The sequence below is a fragment of the Bos grunniens genome, chromosome 29 (assembly GCF_055505025.1).
Source record: "Bos grunniens cultivar Pamir isolate PY7600 chromosome 29, Bosgru_T2T1.0, whole genome shotgun sequence".
NCBI classification, from domain to species: Eukaryota; Metazoa; Chordata; class Mammalia; order Artiodactyla; family Bovidae; genus Bos; species Bos grunniens.
In genome coordinates this window covers 16,599,089-16,625,105 of record NC_141193.1, presented here as the reverse complement: position 1 = coordinate 16,625,105, position 26,017 = coordinate 16,599,089, and the positions used below count along the sequence as shown (strand labels likewise).

General features: G+C 47.1%; 1 protein-coding gene across 2 annotated transcripts in view; it reads left to right on the top strand.

The window, feature by feature from the left end:
- The window catches only part of OPCML (opioid binding protein/cell adhesion molecule like), a 1,054,475-nt gene extending 1,031,740 nt beyond the window's left edge, over positions 1–22,735 (top strand). Inside the window, exons 5-8 of one of the 2 annotated variants that reach the window (XM_086384066.1) lie at positions 688–822; positions 1,203–1,323; positions 1,791–1,942; positions 17,393–22,735. In XM_086384066.1, coding sequence (XP_086240192.1) covers positions 688–822; positions 1,203–1,323; positions 1,791–1,942; positions 17,393–17,493 — 509 coding nt within the window. In that variant the 3' untranslated portion in view covers positions 17,494–22,735. Of the gene's footprint in view, positions 1–684; positions 823–1,202; positions 1,324–1,790; positions 1,943–17,392 lie in introns of both variants that reach the window. The other variant, XM_086384065.1, reaches the window with a different exon arrangement.
- The last annotated feature ends 3,282 nt before the right edge of the window (positions 22,736–26,017 follow it).

Sequence of the window (26,017 nt, the reverse complement as noted above, 5' to 3'; positions counted from 1 at the left end):
TGGAGCCTATTATACAGAGTGAAGTAAGCCAGAAACAAAAACACCAATACAGTATATAATGCATATATATGGAATTTAGAAAGATGGTAACAATAACCCTGTTTACGAGGCAGCAAAAGAGACACTGATGTATAGAACAGTCTTTTGGACTCTGGGGAGAGGGAGAGGGTGGGATGATTTGGGAGAATGGTATTGAAACATGTATAATGTCATATTTGAAACGAGTCACCAGTCCAGGTTTGATGCACGATACTGGATGCTTGGGGCTGGTGCACTGGGACGACCCAGAAGGATGGTACGGGGAGGAAGGAGGGAGGAGGGTTCAGGATGGGGAACACGTGTATACCTGTGGCGGATTCATGTTGATATATGGCAAAGCCAATACAATATTGTGAAGTTAAAAAATAAAATAAAATAAAAAATTTTAAAAAATGAATGATATGCCCTTCTTAACAAATGATCTGAAAAGTTAAAGTGACTTGGACCCAAATGTATTGACCTAAGATTCAATCAGAGAATTTCTTCAAATACTTTGGGGCCAACAGATGTCTAGAATCTTCGAGTTGAGGTTCAAACCCTATTTTGTGGATTTTTGCATTCCTTCTCTAAATTCTAGATGGAAATACAGTTATGTCCCCAGTTGCATAGGTTCTTGATTGTCTCTGTCTGTTTCTTGCCTCCCAGAAGGCCAGGGCTTTGTGAGTGAGGATGAATACCTGGAAATCTCTGACATCAAACGTGACCAGTCCGGGGAGTATGAGTGCAGCGCCTTGAATGATGTTGCTGCCCCTGACGTGCGGAAAGTAAAGATCACTGTCAACTGTGAGTGGATCCACTGTCGGGAGTCCCAGGGGGCAGGAGGGCATGGGGACGGACAAGCAATGGCAAGGCCATTTTCTTAATAGACCCAAGCTGTTTCCAACAGGAAAACACTGTGTCAGATCTTTGTGCTCATCACCATCTCCAGGGCCACGGGGCCTTCCTGTGACCATCAGAGCTTTTAGCTAATGGGGAAAATTGTTAACTCTGGGTTCATTTGAAGGCTTGAAGAAGATGCCGGGTAAATGCAGTATCTTCAAGCAAGAAGTCCTTTTCCTAAGATAGATGGTTGTTTAGCTGGAGGAGGGGGTATATACAGCAGCTGACTGTCAACTGTCCTGCCTCTCATTTGTCTTATGGCCTTGCTCCGCATCCCCCCACAGACCCCCCCTATATCTCCAAAGCCAAGAACACAGGGGTCTCCGTTGGCCAGAAGGGCATCTTGAGCTGTGAAGCCTCGGCAGTGCCCATGGCTGAGTTCCAGTGGTTCAAGGAAGACACCAGGTACCTTGGAAGCAGAAATGGGGCATGTCTGAAGCAGAGTTGATGGGTGATGCCCCACGCAGAAGGAGGGCGATGGAGTCCAGGGGGGAGATATGGCAAAACCAAACTGATGACAGCCTCCATTATAACAGAGCCTCCTTTTAGAACCAGCAACAAAAAGCAGAGGAAGTTGGGAAGTGGGCAATGTGGATCGACTTTGTTTCAGAATCTGAGATTAGCTGTAGACGGGGCCATCTTGAAGGACTAGGAACTCCAGAAGGCAGCCTGGGAGCATGGGCACCTTCCCTTTCCACCCCTGATGGAGACTGTAGTGCTTATGGCTGGAGGGAGAGGCGCTGGGTTAGTTGGAGGGAAGGGCTTCGTGCAGAGGAGAGTTGTGTGTCTGGGGGTGAATCCCCGGCCCCTCTTGCCTGCCCCCTCACTCCATGAGTGGAACCAGACCCACAGTACCTCCTCTTCTTTTGCAGGCTGGCCACCGGCCTGGACGGCATGAGGATCGAGAACAAAGGCCACATATCCACGCTGACCTTCTTCAACGTCTCAGAGAAGGATTATGGGAACTATACTTGTGTGGCCACGAACAAGCTTGGGATTACCAATGCCAGCATCACACTGTATGGTGAGTGCAGGAGGCCTGGACGCAGGGCTTGGATAGGCGGGGGAGGAAGGCGAGATCCGCTGGCCTGTATCCATCCATACTGCTCCCCCCTCCACCTTAGATGCGAGTGCAACCCACCACCCCACCTGGTCATTCTCTTAGCCTGTGATGCTGTGGTGTTTACAAGGCAACCGATAGCTCCTGGTCTATCATGAGGCGAGCTTTCCACGTTACAAAAGGAGTGAACTGAATTCTGAACCACGTTGCACAGTGGTTGCCTTAAACAAGATGGAACCACAGAAGAGTTCAGCTGCAGCACTCTCAGTCTGAGAAGGAAATTAGATATAGTGTTAAGATGCCCTACAGGAAGAGTGTACGATTCTAGGGGTTCTAGTTGCAGTTGTAAACCAGGTCAACTCTGCCATCCTAACTGTCATATTGACTGCATGTCATGTTCTCATTCATTGGAATGAATGGAGAAAGAGGCTGGTCCTCATCGGGCCATCAGCTGGGACATCCATCCCTTCTCTGAGGGTCTCCCCCTCCTACACAGGGCGAGGGGGCCCCAGAGACCCGAATGGCCCCTCGGGAGCCTTCATCCTGCCTTCCCTCCATTCTCACACTGTCGTGTCCATCTCCTCGTGCAACATTTTACCCCACTGGCCAGGCCCAGCTTGTTGTGATGGTCCGTGTGTTTATGTGTGTGTTTATTTGCCGAGATTTGGCAAGAGGGAACTGTCTGGTAACTAGGAAGGAAAGGTGTTCATTGTTCATATGGACCTCAGACCCCGAACAGCTTTCAGCGTTGACATGAACTAAACTTTGTCCACCAACCATCTGAAATGTGTGATCTATGTCTCTTGTTTTCTCTCTGCATTGTGTGTGCATTGTGCTGTGTGTGTCTTAGAAATAAGCCCCTCATCAGCAGTGGCAGGTGGGTACCGCATGTTCCTTCACTCCTCTGCCTGCCTGAATGCCTATGCTTTTGATGTTAAGCCTCGTTCCAAGATAGGCTTGCCTGCTCCTCCTCCCTGACTTTTTCTCCTTACTGGATAGAATTCAGGGGGCTGGTGTGCACAGTTTAGGTAACAAACATGTAGAATATGATGGCTTTTGTTGTTTTTGTTTAGTCACTAAGTTGTATCCAACTCTTTGTGACCCCGTGGATTGTAGCCCTCCGGATTCCTCTGTCCATGGGATTTCCCGGGCAAGAATACTACAGTGGGTTGCCATTTCCTTCTCCAGGGCATCTTCCCAACCCAGGGATTGAACCTGCATCTCCTGGGTTGCAGGTGGATTCTTACCAGGGAAGCCCATGATGGCTTTTACACACATACATATGAAATATCATTATTCATTTCTGGAGAAGGGATCTCTCCAAAATGATAAACTTCTACTTGGTGGCTTTTAACAGGGATGTGTCTTCTATTTGTACATGGCACTAGGGGAACCCAGCCCAGACACCAAATGGCTTATCAGATGATTGTCTTCCTGGGGAAGTCATTCTAATGTTGTTTAGCCACTAAGTCATGTCTGACTCCCTGTGACCCCATGGACTAAAGCAGGCCAGGCCTCCCTGTCCCTCAAGATAATCCCTTCAGCCCAAAGCAAAAAGGGCTAATGACTTAACTCTGAAAGCTTCATTTTAAGATATGAGTACTTGGGTCATGTTCATAATGATCATCCTCAGTTCAGTTCAGTTCAGTTGCTCAGTCATGTCCTACTCTTTGCGACCCCATGAATCGCAATCATAATACCTACCATTTACCAAATATCAATTGGTTTCCACTCATCATGCTAGTTTTGTGTAAGAATAGGTTATTAGCCTGTTTTAAAGATGGATAAGAGGAGGACCCCAGAGGCTAAGTGACACTAAGGTATATGTAGCTAGTGAAGAAGTATTGATGAGACCCAGACCAGACCCCTCCTCAGTGCTAGAATGTTTACCAGAGGACGTGAAACAAGGGCACACAGACACACAGACACACAGACACACACACACACACACACACACACACTCACACTCACACTCCCAGGCTGAGGGGAAGCCTCCACACAGCCCTCCTTATCGAGGACCAATCTCAGCCACGGTGACTTGAATCGTCCAGACCAGGAGTCGGCTCTGACCTGCTCCTCTCCCAGCTCTGGATCTGCCATTTTCACGGCCAGTGGCTCTGCCCACACCTTGGTGTCTGTGATTGTCCATCCCTCAGTCTTGATAAAGCTGATGAGGTTGGCAAAGGGTGAGGTTGGGGTGCTGCCCTGCCACTGACCCTGCCGTGACCCCGTGAGCTGGTGGGGTTGCCCGTGGGGGTGTGGCCGACAGGAGGAGCCCAGGACTGACCACTAGAGGCCCGGGTGCTTGTGCCCCTGTGAACTCAGGAGAGAGGTGTGTCCCAGCCGAGGACAGCAGCTCATGGAGATGAAAGATATACTCTCCCGCCAGGGCTGCTGTAATGAAAGAGCGTAGGCTGGGACAGCAGAAGTGGATTTTCTCACAGTTCTGGAGGCCAGAGGCCAAGGTTAGCCAGGAAGACCTGTATCGGCTGTACTGGATGGGGGTGCTCTTCCTGGAGATGCCAGCTTCATTCTCATATGTCCTTTCCTCTGAGCATGGTGGGATGGGGCATGGAGATGGCCAGAGATGAGGAAGAAGGGCTCCCTGGGGTGTCTTCTTATCATTTGAACACTAATCCTGTCAATTGGGGCCCTACCATTATAACCTCATGCGAAGTCACTTCAGTTCTGTCTGACTCTTTGAGACCCTGTGAACTGCAGCCTGCCAGACTCGTGTGTCTTTGGGATTTCCCAAGGACTGGGTTGCCATGCCCGCCTCCAGGGGATCTTCCCAACCCAGGGATCAAACTCACATTTCTTACCTCTCCTCCATTGTCAGACAGATTCTTTACCACAAGTACCACCTGGGAAACCCATTATAACCTCACTTGACCTTAAACACTTCTTTAAAGGCTCTGTCTCCAAACACACATCAGGAGTTAGGGCTCCAACATGTGAGCTTGGGGACACAGTTCAGCTCATGGGAAAGACATAGCTTCATATCCCAGGGCAGCCAGCCACATGAAGCCCAGGTCAGCAGTTAGCCTGTTTGAACTCATTTTCCATTTCCATCTCCCATCTTCTATGTAATCTGAACACATTCTTTTAAAGGACCATTTGAGCATTTACACGCCATCTGCTCACACCCCCCAAACCCACACACAGACATGCCGCATCCCCAGGCGTGCATTGGTGTCTGCCCTCAAGGACTGTGAGCTGGGTTTGTGGGGACTCTTTGGGCCCTGAAGTGATGTGTGAATCCATCACAACACACACTCATAACAGACCTTTCACACAAACATCTTTCATATAGTTTCTGCCTACACTTACAGAACACAGGAAAATGAGATGAAAGAAATCTCAAACGAAGGCAGAAGACACAGGCTACGGAGGTAGTGGGCTGAGACAGGAAGTGCTTAGGAAAAAGGAGAGACAACCCAGGTAGGCGAGTGATGCTCAGAGATAAATAAGTGGCTGCCGTTGCTATGGGATGTTTCTTCCTCACTCACCACCAGTTGCTGCCCCTCCAGAGACCACACAGACAGGACAGGTCACCAGCAGAGTGCCAGCTCAAAGCAGCATTTCAGATTGTCCACTTTGCTCAGCCCCGGGGCCACTGTCAGGACTAGAGGGACAGCAGAAGGTAAAGAACAGACCAACACGGGGATGGATGGGGAAACTGGGTACCAGGCCTGCCTCTGGCACACACCATGATGCCCTCTGTTTCATGGTGCCTGTAAAATGTAAGAACAGAACAAAACACACTCCGGTATTCCTTCTTGCTTTCTAAGTCTCTATTCTGAAAAAAAAAAACAAAAGGAAAGCAGGGTCAGAAGTAGATCTCCAAAGCCTGACGTCCATAACCTTGGGGATGGCAGCAGCTGTTCTGATTATTGAAAGCAACTTGCTGGAAGTATCCGTAAGCTTCTTGGAGTGGATGAGGCCTCCAAAGGCCACCCGGCCCTGACATCCTAGAGCCTTGGCAGGACCGCATGAAGCCGGGGTGGCTGGGCTCGGTGTGCTGGGCACACCTCTGACCCTCAAGGAAGCCACTCACTTTCTCAGACTTGCCAGCCCATTCTGCCTCCGCTGGGTCTTGGGCAAGAACCTCCCCTCCCCCGTCCTTAGGGTGCAAGGAGGGAAGATCTGAACTTGATTACATCCGGCACTGCAGAGACCGTGAGGCACGCGATGGGCCACGTGAACGTCTGGATTGGAACTGGCGGGGGAGAGGGACAGGGAAGCAAACAAGCCAGAAAGGAGGGGATGGTGCAGAAAGGAGAGCAGATTCATCTGTGAAATTGCAGCGACACAAATGAGGAGCTCTGAGTTAAGTACCAGGACTAGGGACCACTCCTCAGAATCTTTTCCTTGCATAAGAGAATGGCAAAGTATTCCAGTGAAGGCAGCATCTGGGCTCAGGATTTCTTTCCCTCAGGCAAAGTCTCAGTCCCTCGGAGCAGCCTGGAAGACAGTCTACCTCCCCTGCCCCCAGAAGCCATGAGGACAGAATCTCTATTTTCTTTTGCTAATGGCATTCCTCCAGAATAAATATACATGTCAGGCTGGCTCTTCAGACCGGATTTTCTTCAACTAGAGGCAGCCGGACAGCTCTTCTCCTCCTGCAGCCTGGCCGGCCTCACCTAGGGCAGCCCCTGGAAAGCTGGCCACAGCCTGCCCCCCACCCCCTCCTCCATAAAGGCTCCCAACAACCTCACCTTCCCCAGGTGGCTCCAGGTGCAACCTGAGGGCTGGGCACAGGGCTCGAGGACCCAGCATCTCCTCTCCCTTCACCTCCAGTCCAGACAGTCAGACCTCAGCCTCATGGCCCATTTCCCCCCCGAACACCCGGACTCCCCTTGGCCCCAGACCTCCTGGCCCCAGCCCCCTGCTTCCATCTTCTATGATGCAGCCACGTGGCTCTCTTCCTCCCTCTCGGTCTCAGGCTGCATCTAGCCCCTCTGCCGTCTGCCCAGGGAAGGCATTACAGCAAGAGGGGCAGGGTCTTCTGTGTCCTCGGGCGTCTTTGAAGGGAACCCTGTCTTAGCCCTCAGACCTCACCTCTGGTGCTTCAGAAATGCAGGCCCATGGGCCTGGTCCCAGAGCCATTGAATGAAAGTCTCCAAGGACAGCCCTGAAGATATGCTCCGTGCGCAGGTCTCCCTGGGAGGCCGGGGCCCCCAGGAGCCGGCCAGTCTCTGGGCAGCTGTCTGGGAGCCTCCCATCTATGTCCCTAACACTCTCCTCAGTTCTGAATCACAGGCCGCTCTGCCGCCTGAATGTTCTGTCAGGGCTAGCTCCATCTTTCTCTCCTTGGCACCTCCTCCCCCGCCTCAAATGTACACCTTATCTTCACAACCACCCCTCACTACAATCTCTGTGGTCATCTTGACCTTTCCGTCCCCCCACTCCCTACGCCTGTCAGCCCACAGGTCCAAGAAAGCAGACCCCAGCACCACTCCTCCCACTACCTCTGCCCACCCCCTTCACTCACCCCGGAGCAGGTGCCATGTCTAGTCATGAGCTTCTTTTACGATGTGTGGGTCCCTTGTCCTTGGTAATCTCATCAATCTGCCACTTCGGGGCCCAGTGACCCTTCCCAAACTCAGAGTCAACCTATTCACCCCCTGCTGAAACCTGCCTCCCAGAAAAGCCTGACATCAGCCTTGCTCTGGGATCAACCTCCATCGTGTCGCCACGTTCCCTGCGGCCTTCTCCACACCCACCACTCTAGACAACCCCCTCTGTTGCCTGGGACCCTGGATCCCAGCACATTCCAGCTTCTGTCCATCAGCAAATGCTTGCTTAGAGCCTAGTATGCGGGAATTAGAGTCAGATTGAGATATGGAGATATGGAGATATGGAGAGGAACACACTTCCCAACCTTGTAGAAGAAAGTAAACAGGCATTTACAGTAGAACATAGAACATAAGTGCTACATCAGAAGAATGAAGAAGCTACTGGCTAGTAGGTGGTGGCCAGACGTGGCTTTAGACAGCTCAGAACCCTCTGAAGAAGCTATGCCTGGAGCTCAGAGGATCTGAGCCATGTGATGAATTCCTTCCTGCCTCAGATAGAAAGCCCACCATGGAAGGACGCCTTAGCATCAGCTTCTGCACCCAAGTGTGTCTGGCCTCAATCCCGTGCTTCTTTCTAACCCGTAGTACCCAGTCTCTTCCAGTGTGTTGTAGGGTCACAGAGGGAAGCATTTGTCTCTTCTCTGTCTAAGTTGCACTTACCTTGGAAGCTTCTCCTTAATGGTACCCCATCTACCAAGCATTTCTGAGTCCCACTGAAGAATCGTACACCCATTGTTTAGATTTTCTTGATAGTTTACCTTTAGGCTTGTATTTGTTGCTACATGGAAGGATATAGCCCTGAACCTTGTAATAGTTATTGTCCAGTAATTTATTAATCCTGAGTGGATTAATAAATATATCTTCCAGTCAACAGGGAATCCATAACAGCCTCCATAAAGGGTGAAAGTGTTCACTAACCAAAGGGAAGACAAATACTCTAACAGTCTCATAGTTTCCCCCCACCGCCCCACAAGGAGGCCAAATCAACACCTTGCTCTCACACTATCCCTTGCATTCCAGCCCCACCGTATGTCCCAGTTCTAATTTGAAACTTAGGGTCCCCTCCAACCGGGTCTTCCTTGTAAGGGAGGCAACGTAAGGGAATGTAAGGCAGTAAAAGGGAGACATCCTGATAGACTGTTGAAGAAGGTGCTCATCAAGTGGTTTCTTCTTGCAGAGACGTCCATGCTTGTCCATTTCCTGCTGATAGCGCGTATGATTTTTATTTTCCAAATCCACTATTTAAATCCAGGTGGGAGGGAATGAGTCAGAGAGAAACGCCAATGCTTCTGGCTGGTGGCAGCAGCAGCATCATTTGTATTTTCCCCAACCTGCAAAATGTCAACATATTAGGGAAAAAATATGCAGACATTTCACATTTCATTCCTGATGAGGCTCCTTGTCACTCCCTCGCACCCTGCTCCCCTCTGTCTGAATCACTGACATCTGGCCGTCAGCCAGAGCATTTAGGCTTTAACACAGAGTGCTGGGCTGTGCTGATGTCAGCACACGCTGGAGCTTCTGGTTCGGCACAGACCAGAGCCTTGCCTCTTTCAGGGCTGTGATGAGCTGATGGGTCTGATTTAACTTCTGCTATGAACTTCCTAGGCCTTGGTCTTTGTGGGATGGCTGCCATTTTCGCCTCTTTATCCCCACGCCTTCCTAGAGCGTGAAGCCTGGTTCATCTTCTTTGCAGAACAATACCAGGCCCTGTTTCTGCTGTAATTAAAGACAATGGAGGAACAGCTCCCTTTGATAGCAAGTGATGCACCTTCATCAGCCAGCCCTGCTGAAAAGAGGTTTACGTTTCCCCAACAAGAGTAACACATGCATCGTCTAATTAGATTTCCTCGCTCCTCTTTTAATCACCAAGAACATCATTATCCTTTTGGTTCCTCATTAGGAAGGTCACATAGTTCACACTCATACTTATAAAACTCATCTAAATTTCAGAACAAAAGTGTATCTTCTTAGATTTCAGATGCTTCCTTGATCTCACTGTGCTATTACCATGTTCAACTTTCCTGTGGTTTTTTTTTTTTTCCTCTTATTGTGATGACCATACTGCTGCTGCTGCTGCTGCTAAGTCGCTTCAGTTGTGTCCGACTCTTTGCAACCCCATGAACTGCAGCCTACCAGGCTCGTCCGTCCATGGGATTTTCCAGGCAAGAGTACTGGAGTGGGGTGCCATTGCCTTCTCCGGATGACCATACTACCACCTGCTATTTTAGTAGGATTACAGCCACACCTTGCTATCGAATTTCTTGCTGAAGAACTGTGCCCAGTTTTCATTGCAATCACAGGAAGAAAAAGGGGGGCCGTTTCAGTACCTTTCTCAGTTGTAATGGACCCTCCAGTTTTTCTCTTAATTTATATGAAAGTATGACAATGCATTTACAGGAGACCTGGAGAATACAGAACAAAGTACACATAGTTCCACTATATATTACGGTTTTTTAAGTAAATAAGGCTGTTAGTTGGAGTTTCAATATCAAACTCTTGAAAATTCATTAATGAATATACACAGAAGTAGAAGGATATAGTAGACCTGAAAAGCACTGTGAAACAATTCAACATAATTAAGATTTATATAATTTTCACATAACAGTAGGATACAAATTCTATTCAAGTTCCCATAGACTATAAACCAGGAGACACTGGAACATATCCAGGGACATCAAACAAGGTGTAAAAATTTCATGGTCTAAAGGTATTGAAATCATACAGAGTCTGTTCTCTTATCTCTGTGGAATTATGCTAGAAATCAATATCAAAAGACATTTGAAAATAACCCACGTATTTTCAAGAGAAATGTGGCATTTACCAAGAGAGATCTTTGACTTAGCCATTGAAAGCCTCAATAAAGTTAGGAGACTGAAAAAACAAAGCGGATGATTGCATAGAAGAAAGCATTTAAATGAGAAATTAATATCGAAAAAAGAAATTAATATCAAAGCTACTTTAAAAAAATGTATCTGGGCTCTTCAATTTTTAAACTTCAAAACCTTTTGCAGGGCAGGATCTCATCCATATGCTTATGTAGTTTGCTGGGAGCTTTGTGCTGAGTTTGGTTACTTTGATTTTCAACCCCTGTTCCTCCAGAGTGTGATCAGCCTGCCCTTGAGGTCAGCCACTCTTGTTTTCCAGAGAACTGGGTTTGCAGGTTAATTCTATGCTAAGTCCTCGACCAAATTTGCTTTTTAAAAATCTATAAGGTATAGTATATTTAATTCAACAAAGTAAGTAGCCTCTGCAAGTGAACTTTATTTTATTCATTTGTTTGTTTGCCTCTTTCTTTATTTACTTGTCTTACCACTGCTGGGCCTCACACATGGCCATAAAAACCTTACCTCCAGTGCAGACAACACGGACAGAATGATTGACCTTTCTGATGTTTATCATTTCTGGAATTTATCTCTTGATCATTCTGTCTTTTTCTCTCTTCTGTATACCAAGGATTAGCTCATTTTTGTCTGCAAATGTCCCCGAGGTATTTAGTTGTCATTGTTATGTCATTCATGGTTGATTTTGTGGCTTTGTGTCTTTGTGTGAGCGTTTATGGAGAAGGCAATGGCACCCCACTCCAGTACTCTTGCCTGGAAAATCCCGTGGATGGAGGACCCGGTAGGCTGCAGTCCATGGGGTCGCTAAGAGTTGGACACGACTGAGCGACTTCACTTTCACTTTTCACTTTCCTGCATTGGAGAAGGAAATGGCAACCCACTCCAGTCTTCTTGCCTGGAGAATCCCAGGGACGGGGGAGCCTGCTGGGCTGCCGTCTATGGGGTCGCACAGAGTCGGACACGACTGAAGCAACTTAGCAGCAGCAGCAGCAGTAAGCGTTTATTTTCAAAGGTGCTCAACAGCAGGAATGAAGGAAGCAATACATTTTTAGCTATGAGGAGGGTGAAATGAGGGGAAAGGACATGGTAATGTGTTCTCACTTTTAGTTTATCCCTGAAAAAATATGTAATTAAGTCTGATGTTTATAAGAGTCATTCTGTTGGACTGAGTCATTGTTAAGGGTAAATAAGGATTTCTTGAATGTGGGGATTTCCCAGATAGAGCTGGGCTTCTAATTATACCTCCTCAGAGTAAGTGGCCTTCCCTGAGAAGCCTTAACCTGTGGTTGGAGCCACCTCTGGTCTTGTGAGGAGAGACCAGTTACGTGCTTGCTAAGCCAGAGTCAAGTATGCTTGGCAATTAACTTTGAGAATCCAGTGTACACAGAGCATCTTTATTTAAAGCATGAGCCACACCAAAGATGCTACTTTAGAAACTAGCTACTATGGCCCTAGTTCTGATTAACCCAGTAGTTATTCATCCTTTACGTAGTCTGAGTGATTTTATACGTCATTTGAACTCATCCTCAGAGCATCCTTGTGCAGATGAAAAAAGCACCTCCCCACAGAGTTTATACATGAAAATCACTGCTTCAGAGATGTTAACCATCTCGTCCAAGTCATTGTGCTACTTCCTGCTAGACAGCGTGCACATGCGAGCTCAATTTGGTGCTCTGCGGTGACCTGAAGGGGTGGAAGGGGGTGTGGGTGGAAGGTCCAGGAGGGAGGGGATATACGATTACTTATAGCTGGTTTATTTCATTGTATAGCAGAAATTAACACAACATTGCCGAGCAATTATATTCCATTTTTTAAAATTTAAAAACAAAAGTTATCCTGCTAATAAATAGCAGAACAAGAATTCAATTTCAGTTCTCCCTGACTCCTAAATTTAGTCCTCTTAGACTATCCAAAGGGCAAGGCGTTCCTGAGATGAAAGGGAGATTGGGCTGCTTTGTTTCAAAGGGCGTTCTTCTCAGAATCTGTGAGGGATTAAAACATGTTTGTTTATTGATTTAGGTGAAGGCAGAGGAGTTGTAGATCCAAATGGAGACTAGGGAGTCTTCCCTGTCAGATCCACTGCAGGGGGCATGAGTTCAATCCCTGGTCAGGGAACTAAGATCCCACATCTCACACACACACACACACACCACGCATTAACAACAACCAAAAACTAGAGGGGGCTAGGCTGTGTGGAGAAGGAAATGGCAACCCACTCCAGTGTTCTTGCCTGGAGAATCCCAGGGACAGGGGAGCCTGGTGAGCTTCCGTCTACGGGGTCGCACAGAGTCGGACATGACTGAAGTGACTTAGCAGCAGCCGCAGCAGCAGGCTATGTGCAGGCAGAGGCTGAGCCTCTCCTTCTCTTTGGAAGCTGGCACATGGCAGCAATAGCACCCAGTTCTTGGGTGGATGGCGTGGCTTCTGAGGCCAGCGTGGGGTCTGTTTCTCCTCAGACTTGCCGCAGCATGTGGCTTTGGCCCTCGCTCATCGCCCTGCTCAGCGCCCCGCACCTCCTAGGTCCTCCCAGCCAGTACCTCTGTCACCCGTCTCACGTCTTCACTCTCACCTCCCAAAACCCAGCTCAGCATCAATGCATTTGGAAAAGATCTACTAAATAAGCTAACCTTAGCCTCAACTAGGGGCTTCCCCGGTGGCTAAGTGATAAAGAACCCGCCTGCAATGCAGGAGCTTCAGGAGACACAGGTTCAATGCCTGGGTTGGGAAGATCCCCTGAAGGAGGAAATGGCAACCCATTCCAGGATTCTTGCCTGGAGAATCCCAAGGACAGAGGACCCTGGTGGGCTACAGTTCCTGGGGTCACAGACTCAGACACGATTAAAACAACTTAGCACGCACGGCCACAACTCGGCAGTGGAAGGGAGGGGGTGTGGACCCACGAGAGCAGTCCTTCCCATGGCCACGTGTCTGCTTCCTACCAGATGGCATCCTGACCCCTCTATTTCTTTATCTGAAAACTGCATTATGAGCCCTGTTTTCAAGAAGAAACTGAAAGCACTCTGAGATCACAGAGCTGGCACGCCCCAGAGTCAGGATTTAAACCCAAGTCGGTCTGAAGCCAAGTCCCAGCCATTAGTCGCACTTTTCTAGGGACCAGTGACTTTGACCCCAAAAGGTTTAGGGCTGCAGGGACAAAGCAGTGAGGCCAAGGTAGGGCAGAGGCATAAAAGTAATCAAGGGGGGCATGCCAATTTGCTGAACAGCACCCATCCACCACTGCTTCTGTATTAAAGCACGAAGAAGCACTTACATAATCAGGTCAGTGACCTTCAGATACAGAAAACCTGCAGGAGAGAGGGTGGGACAAATTGAGACTAGCATTGAAACGTATACAGTATCTTATGTAAAACAGATTTCTAATGGGAAGTTGCTGTTAAGCACTGGAGCCCAGCCCAGTGCTCTGTGATGACCTAGAGGGGCGGGATGGTGGGTAAAGGGAGGCTCAAGAGGTAGGGGATATATGTTTACTTATGGCTGATTCACGTTTTTGTACAGCAGAAACCAACACAGTATTATAAAGTAATTATCCTCCAATTTAAAAAAAAAAAACCTATGGGAGATACCCAACCCAGATTCTCCCCACTCCCTCATTTCTGATAGAATCAGAGTTACTTTGAAGTTTCACTAATGAATCCATCCAGAGGCTAAAGGCCTCTGTCTTGCATTCCGCCAACCTACAATGTGGTACATGCACATGAGCTCCTCTGCCAGCTTTGAACAAAGCCCAGAAGGTTTCCTGTGGCCCCTCACTGCACTGGCATTTGTCCCAACTGCCAAATCTCAAATGTGTCCAGGACCCATAGGAAGAAAGCAAGGCTAGTTTAATCTCTAACCTAGTAGGTTTGGTGAACTGCTTGGCCAGAGCAGCTTGGCCCTTTCTCATACACTGATGGGCCATAGACACTTCTAAATTGCCATGTTGTCTGATGCTTTAGTGCAGGGCTTATCACACTCACTAAAGAATAAAACTTCCTGCAGCAGCTTAGGGAATGAGGCCAAAATAGGGAAACGTTAGTCTAGGAACATTTGGTGCCCTTTTACTCTCTCAGGAGATGGCATGCTGGCATGCAGAAAGCTGCATGGTGGTGGTCTTGTACCTACTGTAAAAGGCCTTCTGGCTGCCCCCCGACCCAGCCGTCCCTTCTGGGACCAGATATAGAGTGTCCAGCCATTCTGTAACTCCAGACGCTAAGGGAGAAGAGATCAGAGATTACTCTTCCCAGTCTTCTCTCACTCTGCTGGTGGAAGGACCATGGCCACAGAGGGACTGTCCCTTAGGGAGGAATCTCTCTCATAGGTTTTCTGTATGCTAAAACCACTCACCTGGTTATGCAAATACTTTTCTATGCTTTAAGACAGAAGAAGTTGTGGGTTGCAGCTGTTTAGTGAATTGGTGTGGTCTCATGATTACTTCTGGAGGAAGGCATGGCAACCCATCCCGGTGTTCTTGCCTGGAGAATCCCATGGACAGACGGAGCCTGGCAGGCTTCAGCCCATAGAGTTTCAAAGAGTGGGACACGACTGAAGCGACTTAGCACACACACACGCATGACTACTTCCCAGTTTCTGGAAAAATTGAGTCGATTCAGAGGCCATTAAGGCGTGATGCCACAGTCTCTGAAAACCATGCACAAAGGACAATTTCCCACAGACAACAGGTGGAGCTGTGGTCACCAAGGGCACCAGCCCCGTAGACAGAGTGACTCAGTTCCAATCCAGCTCTGGTGTATTGTCTTGTGTGGCCGTTGGCAGGGCGCTTAACTACGCAGCTCATTGGCTCCCCATCCAAAACGTGGGCATGCCATAGGGTTTCCTGAAGATAAAATGGGTTAATGGAGGTTCGGCATTTAGAGTCACAACTTGGCACACAGAGAGCACCGTATATTATTAGTATGCCTTATGGCCGTTCCCCCAAGCAGGCTGAGCAGGCTCGATGCCTACTGGGGTTCTACTCCTTGGAGAACTCGGCTGGCGTGAACAGTGGCTGCACCCTTGCCTGCCTGATCAGCATGAACACCTTACTGCCATTGCCACCTGATATCCTGATGACTCTTTCTTCTTTCCCACACTTTAATGCACTAGCTTCATTAATACATCTCCTCTCCTGTTTATTTTATCTACATCCAACCTTACGTTGGTAGTGTGATGTTCCCCCAAAATGCTAAGCCTGCTGGTAGAACTTGGAATAAAGTGATTCCTATAGTAAAGACCCCTGTCTATCTAGCATGGAGCCCACTCAACTCTTTCTTAAGCTGACATCAGTGTAATAAATTAGTGAAACACATGCACACATATATATAAAAAACTAGTTAATACACATCATATATAGACTTTATATTTTAAATATTCTTTAAAGAATCATATGGTTCTGCATCATCCATTTCCTTTTAAACTCACTTGAAAATTTCAATCGCTCATATTTTGCAGAAGACAATATAGAGAATTACTTGGGCTTCAAACTGGGCCTTTTCCAACTCAGTGCATTCTCTAGGCCAGTACAATCCCTTAGGATATATACCTCAACTAATGGGGACCACAGAGTCAGGCCATGATATAAACGTTCATGAAGCCGTTATGGGGACCGCAGCAATGGGCTAAGGCCTGGACTCTGTCCTGTTCTGTGAATACTCTATAACCAAAGTACATAAAACTGTGAGCAGGACTCTCAAGCTCTCAAGTAAATATGAATTCTTAGTAAGTAAGAGAATTGTGTTATGCATTGGAGAAATAGAAGGTATCCTGCTGAGAACCCTGGGGTGGGAACAGGTAGATGCTGGTCGCTGAAGTGAGAGACACATATGTCCCCTGGCTAAAGGTCACCACCAACTGTCGGCCCAACGAGGCCTGGGTCCAAGCCATGGCACTGACCAGGAAGCTGTGGGACCTGGGTGCTGTCAGAGGAGACCCGACTCCACCAACCCTTTTGTCGGGAGTGAAGTTCATTTCCAAGGAGCCACATTACCACCAAAGGTGGCCGTGATGCCCTGCCTGTCTTCCCACTGCTCCTGCCCTTTGTCACTGGCCCTGCAGGTTGCCTCTTGAGGACTTTTAAACCTTTGACTAAGATGTAGCTTCGCTTACCCTGGAATCTCTCTGTTCGCTGGCCACTGCTCTTGCTTATGACCCTAGATTCTTATGCTGCCCAGCAAAGGTGATGGAAGGGTATGGAGGCAGGGCAGGACACTTATCCTTCCGCCCTGGGTCCTCAGGATGGGCGAGGACAACCCCAGTGCACTCAGTCTGTCTTCTGGAGGAGGATGTAGATAAAGGGAAAGGAACAGCATTTGTCAGTCCGTGCTCTCATCTCATGTGGAATATGAGGGATTCAGGGGAACTGTGACAAAGGGCCAGAGAGAGGGAAGAGGAAAGAAGGACGCTCGAGGGAGGTGGCTGCTAGGTCTGAGAAGGCGGGGTCCTCTCGGTACCCCCTGGTGATGTGGGGTTGACTGCTGGCTTAAACGCCACCATAGTCTTTAAAATGATGGGGTGTAGTTATTCATCTTCCCCAGCTGCTCCACAACATCCCAGTCACGCCAGACGAAAAGTCGGCCACAGCAACACCTAGACTCCTGGGTCTCACGAAAGCCTCCCTCCCTCTCCCTCCTCTCGCCTCTCCCCTCCATCCTGACTCTCCTCTCCCCGTTCCTCTGCTTCCCCTCCCACCCCTGTCTGTCCTGCACACCACCTCCAAGGGCCTGCCCTGGCCTGTCAGCAGGCAGGTCTAACCCTGCCTTCCCTCCACCTCCTTGTGGGTGCTTTAACCCTGGTGTCTGAGAGCAGGCTGCAGGGTCCAGGCGTCCCAGGGAGGAGCCCCTTTGAGTCTCTCTGTTTATGGGCACGTGGAAGGGTCAGGGGCCGGGTGGAGGCTGTTCACAGAGAAGCATGTCTGTGCAGTGCTTGGAGGGGCTGAGGAAGCTGCCCTCTGGGTGTGTGCTAATGCTAACAAGCCTGTCTCTCTTTCCCCTACACAGGGCCTGGAGCCGTCATTGATGGTGTAAACTCGGCCTCTAGAGCGCTCGCTTGCCTCTGGCTATCAGGGACCCTCTTTGCCCACTTCTTCATCAAGTTTTGATAAGAAACCATAGGTCTTCTGAGCAACGCCTGCTTCTCCATATCACAGACTTTACCTGCACTGCGGAGGGCCAGTTTGGGCTTCTTTCTGTTTCTGTTCTTCTTCTCAGTATTTTTTTTTTTTTTTTTTGGACTCTTTTCTTTGTTGATTTGATTTTTCTTTCTAGTTTGAACGAGTGGGGTTTGGGGGAGGGGTGGGCAGGGTTCTACCACATGTAGGATAATCACTCATAGGTGAAGTGTCCAAAACTGGAACCCATTCTCCACCCTTCCCTTCCCTTCCCGCTGCTCCCCCCGGCATCGTCACCACCAACCAACCTCCCTCCCACACCAAACCATAAGTTCCATTTGGGCAAAAAACGTGCCTCGTGATAAACACCCTGAAGACACAACTTGACTTATAATGTAGTGCACAGCAAGAATTATATCCAAGTGTCCTATTACTGTGTCTTTTAAGCTGTGGACCATTTTCCTGACTATAATGTACAGATCCCTCTCTCCATGTTTATTATGATCTAATTACATGAGGGTTCACATCCTTTCTTTCGGGAAGTTCTCTCTCTCTTCCTATGTCTCTCTCTGACTCTCTGTCTCTGTCTCTCTCTCTCTCTACAAATATATGAAACATTGCCATCCTTCCTAGTCATTCTGCCCTATTTGCTTTCTCTACCAGCTATAAGGATTCGAAGTTTGGGGGTAGGCATACAACCCAAACCTGAACATTGAGGAGTCATGTAACCGAAAATGGGGGGAAGAATCTTGAGGAGAGTATTTCTCTCTGAAAAAAATACTATCCAGTTCTTAAAAAATGATCCATAGATGGCTGATTATTTAGGTTTTTTACACCATTACCCATCTACTCAACCATCTGATTGATCACTCCATCCAGTTATCTCCCCACCCATTTTCCTCTCTGGCAATCTACTTCCTTTATATATCAATCTATCCATGTAATTATCCAACACATCTTTCTATTTCGTTCCCCACTACTCACTGTCACTCCATCACTGTATTCACCTCTAGTCATAGTATGTCTGTTCCCCTGGATTCATGTCTCCTCTACCTTCTGCAGACATTGGCATCTTCAGAATTAACCATCAGCTTCTCATGTGAAAGCCAATGATCTCATGGGCTGACAACATAGAAAAGCAGTATGTCACGGGCTGTCTGGAATGTGCCCGTCCATCTACCCCAAGTAGGTGCTGGTAACAGATGGACCGAAGTAGCAAGTGAAGGATCAGTCATTCACTCTTCCCAGAAGAGACTGTGTTTCCAGAAACAGCTTCTTGGGAAGCAGATCGGCCTTGGCAAAACCTTGATGAGCATCGTGTTTTATCTTTCTCACTTAAAGGACCAAGGTGCCAATCTTCATGCTTCTCTCAGGCTTTCAAGAAAGTGCATGTCAGGAATCTATGAGACTGTCCTTAACAGAAAGAAAAACACACTTCCGTGTCTTCGATGTGAAGACAGCCTTCCATCTGAGTAGGGTGACTTCTGCTGTTGTCCCCTTTCTGCTCCAGTTTTGGTTTCATCTGTTTGAAAACTATCCAGTAAAGAGCCGATAGAAGCCAATTACACGGCGGGTGTGTTGACAACTCTGGTATTTGTTTCTGGAAGCTCTTCTGAGCTGAGGGCACTTGAGCAAACTGACTTAATTTTCAAGCTCTTGATTAACACAACACTGCAAACAGACGAAGAGAGTAACATGCATCTTCCTTGGATACCGGCTGCTTCTCCAGGAACTTTGGGGGATAATGCCCTCAGCTCTCCATGTTCAGAGCAGATCTTTCCAGAACACAGAAAAGAGCGGACTCTATCCTTCTGCTTTATCTCCCGGGACAAGAAGGACTCAGCCAGAGAGAGTGACTGGGATGCAGAAGAATGGCATCAGAAACCTGCAGGGCTGTGCCCTTGACCTGCGCTGCAGGAAATGACCTGCTGAGAATGAGGAGAGCCAGCAATGACTGGATCAAAGACCCGGGCCCAACGGAACACTCTTTAGCTCCACGATCTAAAGCATGAGAAATATCAGCTCCAGAGTTCCCTTCCCACCACGCTTCATGGGTCTTCTTCCTCTGAAATGTGGCCTCTTTGTTTTTCTCTGTTGTGACACATGAACGTGATGAACACGGTGGAGAAACACACGCATGTGTGCACGTGCGTGCGTGGGTTGTCTTGGCATATGAAAAGCTCGACACTTTCATAGAGTTAGAGCTGGTGTGAGTGAAATTAATATTACACTTGCCAGCTGTAAACAGACATCTGCATTTCCCAGGGAGCTGCCAGGAGCCAGATTTGCAGAACATGAATGATGTGCCAAAAGCAGTATGTGGATTCCAAGTTCCAGGGACAATCGTGAGCAGGCACAGAGTCAGAATTAAAGGTTGGACATCAGTGTTTCAGACCTGTCACCATGCTGAGCACCTGCGGCCAGGCTGGTGTCAGACACTGAATGAGCGCGTAACGTGTCACATCGAGTGTTCTGCTGATAACACGCTTGCTCCTTAGGAGTAGAAGTGTGGACGCTGTGGGGACCAGATGGTCTTGGAGAACAGGGTGCTTGAAATGGACGAGCTGGGCATGTTCTTTCCTCCGAGACTTGATCAAAAGGAAGGCATCCATCCTTCTTCAGCCAGGAGAATCCCTGAACCTTCCAAACGCAAAGAGCCTGGGTTCAGAGCCGCTACAGAACTCCATGCTGCCTCTTACAGCAGATACCAGGAAGCATGTCTGGGAGGTACAGACTCCAGCCCTGTTCCAGAGGGAAAGGGTGCTACTGTCACTCCCCACCTGTCTGGGATAAAGACAATGAAATAAGCAAGACCCAAGGAAACGGGGCAGGGGGACAGAAAACCCTTCTGCACAACAGACACAGTCTGGATTCTGTGTTGTCTGGGTTCCTTTGGTGGGAATGGCTCCACAGGATGGGAGCTGTTACCCACCTCCTCGGAGCATATGGAGTAGCAAATGCCCTAAAGACAACGTCCATGTCCTCTTTACATATGGAGGACAGATGGATCAGGCCTGCTGGAGAGAGATTTTTTTTCAAGGTGCCAATGGTGGGGTAGGGCTTGGGGTAGAGGAGGAAAAAAATAACTATCGAGTCTCTGAGAACCTGCAGCTTTTCACGGGTTCTGCACGTGACAAGGAAACCCATAAGGCTTATCAAGAAATCAGGTGAGAGGAACTTGACAATGTATAATAGGTACTCTAAACCCTGCCTCTCTCCAAACTATGTATTTCCACCAAAGGGAAGCCAGTGCAGTGCTAGCGTTGAGGTCCTGGCCAAGCTGTTTTTTTCAGTAGTTTCGTGTCAAGTGCCTGATACAGTCTTCTGCAAGTTGAAGCAAGTGCGTTTAGTTTTTTTGTTTGTTTGTTTCATCTGCGGGAAGGAGGCCATCCAGGCAAGTGGTGGTTAAAACATGCTCCTGTTTTATGCAGAGAAATTATGCTTAGTTGTGTTCAACTGAACAGAAGGAAAGGTGAGGTTTTTGCATCAGAAAGAGGACCAGAGCTCTTTCCTCTGAAACCCATGCCTCAAGGTAGAAATGCATTTCATAGGTTGGACTGTTCGTTCTCAAAACCTGGGTGGGAGGTACACTGTGGAACTTGGGGAAAGTCCAGAGCGAGGTTGAGTTCAAGGATCTGTTCCTGAATCAATCCAGCAACTTGCTGTCTACGTGGAGGGGTCATCAAGCTCTAATTCTGTTGGGAAAATGCTCAGGAGAAGAGTAGAGAACCTTGAGGTGGGCAGTCCATCTCCAGGCGAGTTCGTCAACCGCATAGCATCAGGAGTGGCTGGAGACTGCTGTGTACCTCCAGTGCCAAGGGAAGGTTTCTCCTCCCTGGTAGGGTATGGATGTCATCAGCAGGATGGAGGAGTGGGGTGAGGGATGGGGCCATGTCACCTTTCCCAATTTGACCCTGAGTCCTCACCAGAGAAAAACTGGCTTTGCGATACCTGGAACCAGCCCTCCTTCCCCCCACCAAAAAACCCCAAATAATTGAAAAAAAAAATTTTTAATCTCGTTGGAATTAGAGGAAGTAGGGGAAGTGATGTAGAATGTTTCCCATTGGCAATATTCATTTTTTTCTCTTTTTCTCCAAAAATGAGGATCATTCACATTCATTTTGCATGAGCCCTATTCCTAGAAACTTACACCCGATTGCCTGACCTCCTACTCGCCCAAGCTTCCCTGTCTTTTTATTTTAAGACGAGTAAGTTGGAGCAATTTCAGGAAAACTTCACAGGTGTGTAGCTATGAAGGCAACGTTCTCAGAAAGACACCATGTGATGAGAACTCCTAATGATCACTAACACCCAACAAATAAAAATGCTGGTCTCATTTCCCTCATTTCTTGAGAGAAGAGAAGTAAATGAAAGAAGGAAGAGATAGATATGCAATTAAAAGAGGCGGCGAGAAGATAGAGCTGAACCAAGCAATTTAGCCTTCAGGTGCAGAACACCGGTGGTCCACAGAGCTGTGGAGTGGACTCAATTAGACACAATTGTCTTCAGCCTGCAAGTAGCCAGTGAAGTATAATTTCCCGTGTTTTAAAAGACATTCCATTTTGTTTCTTTCCACGGTGTCCTTTTAAAGCACAGGGTTGTTTTTGTTGTTCCATGATGCTGAGTGCGGAAAGAAAGATGATGAACCCTCTACTCTTTTTTGGGGGGGGCCACATTCTACACTATTGGCCACTTTAAAATGATATCAATCATAGCAATGATAAGTAATCCTAGCTGCCTTTGTGTTAGTTAAAGGGAGCATTTTTAATCATTCAGAATCTTTTGTGACATGTAAAGTGCAATTGTGAGGAACGTGTGGGTGTATGAAAATGTATCTGTCAAGTTCAGAGTCCTCTAGATTAAAAAAACTTATGAATTATCAATGGTGCCGTCCTAGCTGTGTCAGATAATGGGTGTGCCCGTTCTCACAATTATCCTGAAAACAGATCTGTGTTCAAATGCTTTAAAATTTTATCACATGATACAAGAATATAACTTTGTCAGCCTTCTAGAGGTTTTTTTTTTTTTTTTCCCTCCCCTTCTATTTTCTTTCTTAATTTTTTCCTTCAAAAATCAATGAAAACTTGATTTCTGTCAATAATTGTATTAAGGGTGAAAATACTACCTGAATTTTGTGCATGTTACATTGTAGTTGTAACCTTTTCTAATTCAGGATGAACATGAGATGGTTGTGATTGTGCAGTGTATCAATAAAGTTCAAAGTAATTTGTAACTTTTGGGGGGCTGTTTATTAGGACACCGCATTGAGTATCTAGGAATGGGGAAAATCTAAGCAGGATATGCTTTTCCCGTGTTTGTGTGTGTGTGTGTGTGTGTGTGTGTGTGTATGTGTTAGGCTTTGGGAAGGAGATGCAATCAGAAAACTGAGTGCCCTCTCTCTCTCTCTCTCCCTCTCTTTCATGCATATATACACCCACATGCACACAGAATATGATGATAAGCAATTTCATGTTACAATTGCGTATCTTATGTCTATGCCATTTACAAATCATACAAAATGCAAACAATATAAAATGCAGCTGCAGCATCAAAGTCTAATTTATTGGCTTAGGCTACAATGAAATCGGAAGAGAAGTTTCAGAAAATGAATGACCAGGTATCATTCAGTTTGAGTACTCCTTAACAGTTCCTGCAAGAGTAAGTATGAGGAAATATGGTGAGTGTGATGTGCACTTACTCTTTTTTTTTAATTAATTTTTATTGGAGTATATTTGCTTTACAATGTTGTATTAGCTTCTGCTGTACAGCAAAGAGAATCAGCTATACGTATACATATATATATATACTCTTTTTTGGATTTCCTTCAAAACACATTTATTCTTAAAAGTACCTTGGAGGTACTGTTGGTTTACTGTAGCATCCACAGGGTAATGGATGAGGAAGAGACCTGGAGAGCAAGTCTGTTCCTCCAACTGTCTTTTCTAAAACATCTTTCTCTTTCAATAAATCTCCCCCTATCTTGTCATATATCCATCAGCTCTTCCAAAGGAATGGGTATTAGCCTCTTTCTTGCAACTTAGCTTCCCACCTGCCGTTTCTGTATCAACAAACCCTTCCAAGCTCTGCTGTTGACCAAATGTGTGATCTTGGACTTGATATTTTGCTGTATACATCTTGCTTTATATGTCTTTATTTCCCAGCTGCACCATCAGTAAATTTACCCCCCCTCAGTGTGTTCTATCAAAGTTGCCTGCAAAAGTTTTGTGTCTCTTTCAACCGTTGGATTCCTCAAGACTGACCCCTAATAAAGTGCAGGTCAGTGGCCAATAAGGATGTGATCATGCAGCAGGAAGTGGCGGAAGATTCTTCTTTTGATTTTACAGAATCTCTGCCAAGCCTGGTCAAGTCTGGAAGCTGGAATGATGAGGCTTGTTTCTCATGGCTTCCTGGACAGACAAGGGCTAATCCCTGGCTTTCAAGACTCTTTGTTCCCCACAGGGGATGGAACACAGATAACTTGATGGACTAGATCATGTTCTTTGTAAATTAAACCACCAAGGACATGGTGGGCACCAAGTGATGGAGAGTTTCCAATTTTCTCAGACTCATTGTAAAATCATGACTTGTCGAAGAAACAGATTTCCAGTTCTGACGTCTTAATGCCTTGAGTGCTCCCGCTCACCCTCTCCTTTTACTTCTTCCTTTTAATCACCATCTTCCCACCCATGCCTGACCCCCTCCTGCTCCTGCTCATCCCACAACATTTACCCATCCATCTGCTTGCCTGCTGGCACAGACATTTATCGGTCTTTCACTTCATCCGGCCACTCAGCGCCATCAATCATTGACGTACCAATTTATTTCTCCATCAGCTAACCACTCACCTATTCATTCACACATTACTTCTCCATTTATCTAACCCTTATTCCCTCTATTCAGTCATGCACCTCCCTAATATGACTGTCCCCCATCTATTTATTTAAACAGTCCAGCCATTCTTCACTTGTCAATCTAGCCAGTAAGCATCTTCTAACTAGCCTTTGGCAGATATTCCTATTTACCAACCCACTTCCAGGTAATGGCAATCTTTGCTGTTATCTTTCCATTCTGAGCAGGATGCTTTATCTGCTTATTCTTAAACATAGCAGCTAAACAATAGGATGAATTTTTATTATCTTCTCCCACAATGCACCCTATTAAAAGCATAAACACATAAAGAAGTGCTTTAGAACAGCAGACTCCAAACTTTTTGGCACCAGGGGCCCATTTCATAGAAGACAGTTTTTCCAGGGATTAGGGCTTGGGTGAGGGGTGGTTGATGATGGTTTCAGGATGATTCAAGTGTATTCGATTTAGTGTGCACTTTATTTCTTGTATTACTACATCAGCTCCACCTCAGATCATCAGACATTAGATCCCCCAGGGCAAGGACCCTTGCTTTTGAATATTTATTAAGGGCATCATATTTCCTCCCATCTGGATGTATGACAGTGAGCAGAGGGTGGAGAACTGGGGCTTCAGTGGAAACACCCAGAGGAACAGATGTCTATATTTAACTTTCTGACACTATGAAGGCAATCAAGCCATGAAGATAAGAAATGATGAAGGAAATAGGAGAGACCTCAACTGACAACTGTTCCTTCTCTTTGGTTTGCTTTTCTGTTAAATAAATCACCTACTTTGGTGAAGACTAGGGTGTAGGACTGATTGGCATCAAATCCTATCATCAGTTTTGAAAGCCAGCACCCTCAGGCTACAAATGATGCTACCTTCCTTTAACATGTTCCCCTGTCCATTAGGAAACCTTTTTTTTTTTTTTCCCTTAAGTGTTTTTTTCCCCCATGTATTCATTTATTCATCCATGCACTCAATTTGGAGATGAACTCCCTTAAGGAGCTCACATCTAAGTGAAAATGGCTGCATACAGAGAAGAAATACATGGTCAAATTACAACACTTAGGGTGGAGCTATGAGAAGGTGGCAGCAGAGGGAGTGAATATTGGGAGATGATTAGGAGGCTTCTTCCCCTGCCCCCACCCCAGGGGTGCATACAGCAGATTGAGGCAGAGGATGTAGTGAACAGATGTATCATGACACAAATGGGCCACCAGGACCATGGCACAGTCAGTGTTCAAGTATTGACTGGCAGAGTGAATAAACACTCTCTGACAAATGAGACCATGAACGGCATTAAAACCGTCAATGTCCAAAGGACCACAGTATGTACTTTGGGATAAAGCTGACTCAGATCTCCTGGAGAAGTACACATACCATTTCAGTTCAGTTCGGTTCAGTCGCTGAGTCATGTCCGACTCTGCAACTCCATGGACTGCAGCACTCCAGGCTTCCCTGTCCATCACCAACTCTTGGAGTTTACTCAAACTCATGTCCATTGAGTTGATGTTGCCATCCAACCATCTCATCCTCTGTCGTCCCCTTCTCCTCCTGCTTTCAAGCTTTCCCAGCATCAGGGTCTTTTCAAATGAGTCAGTTCTTCCCATCAGGTGGCCAAAGTATTGGAGTTTCAGCTTCAGCATCAGTCCTTCCAATGAGT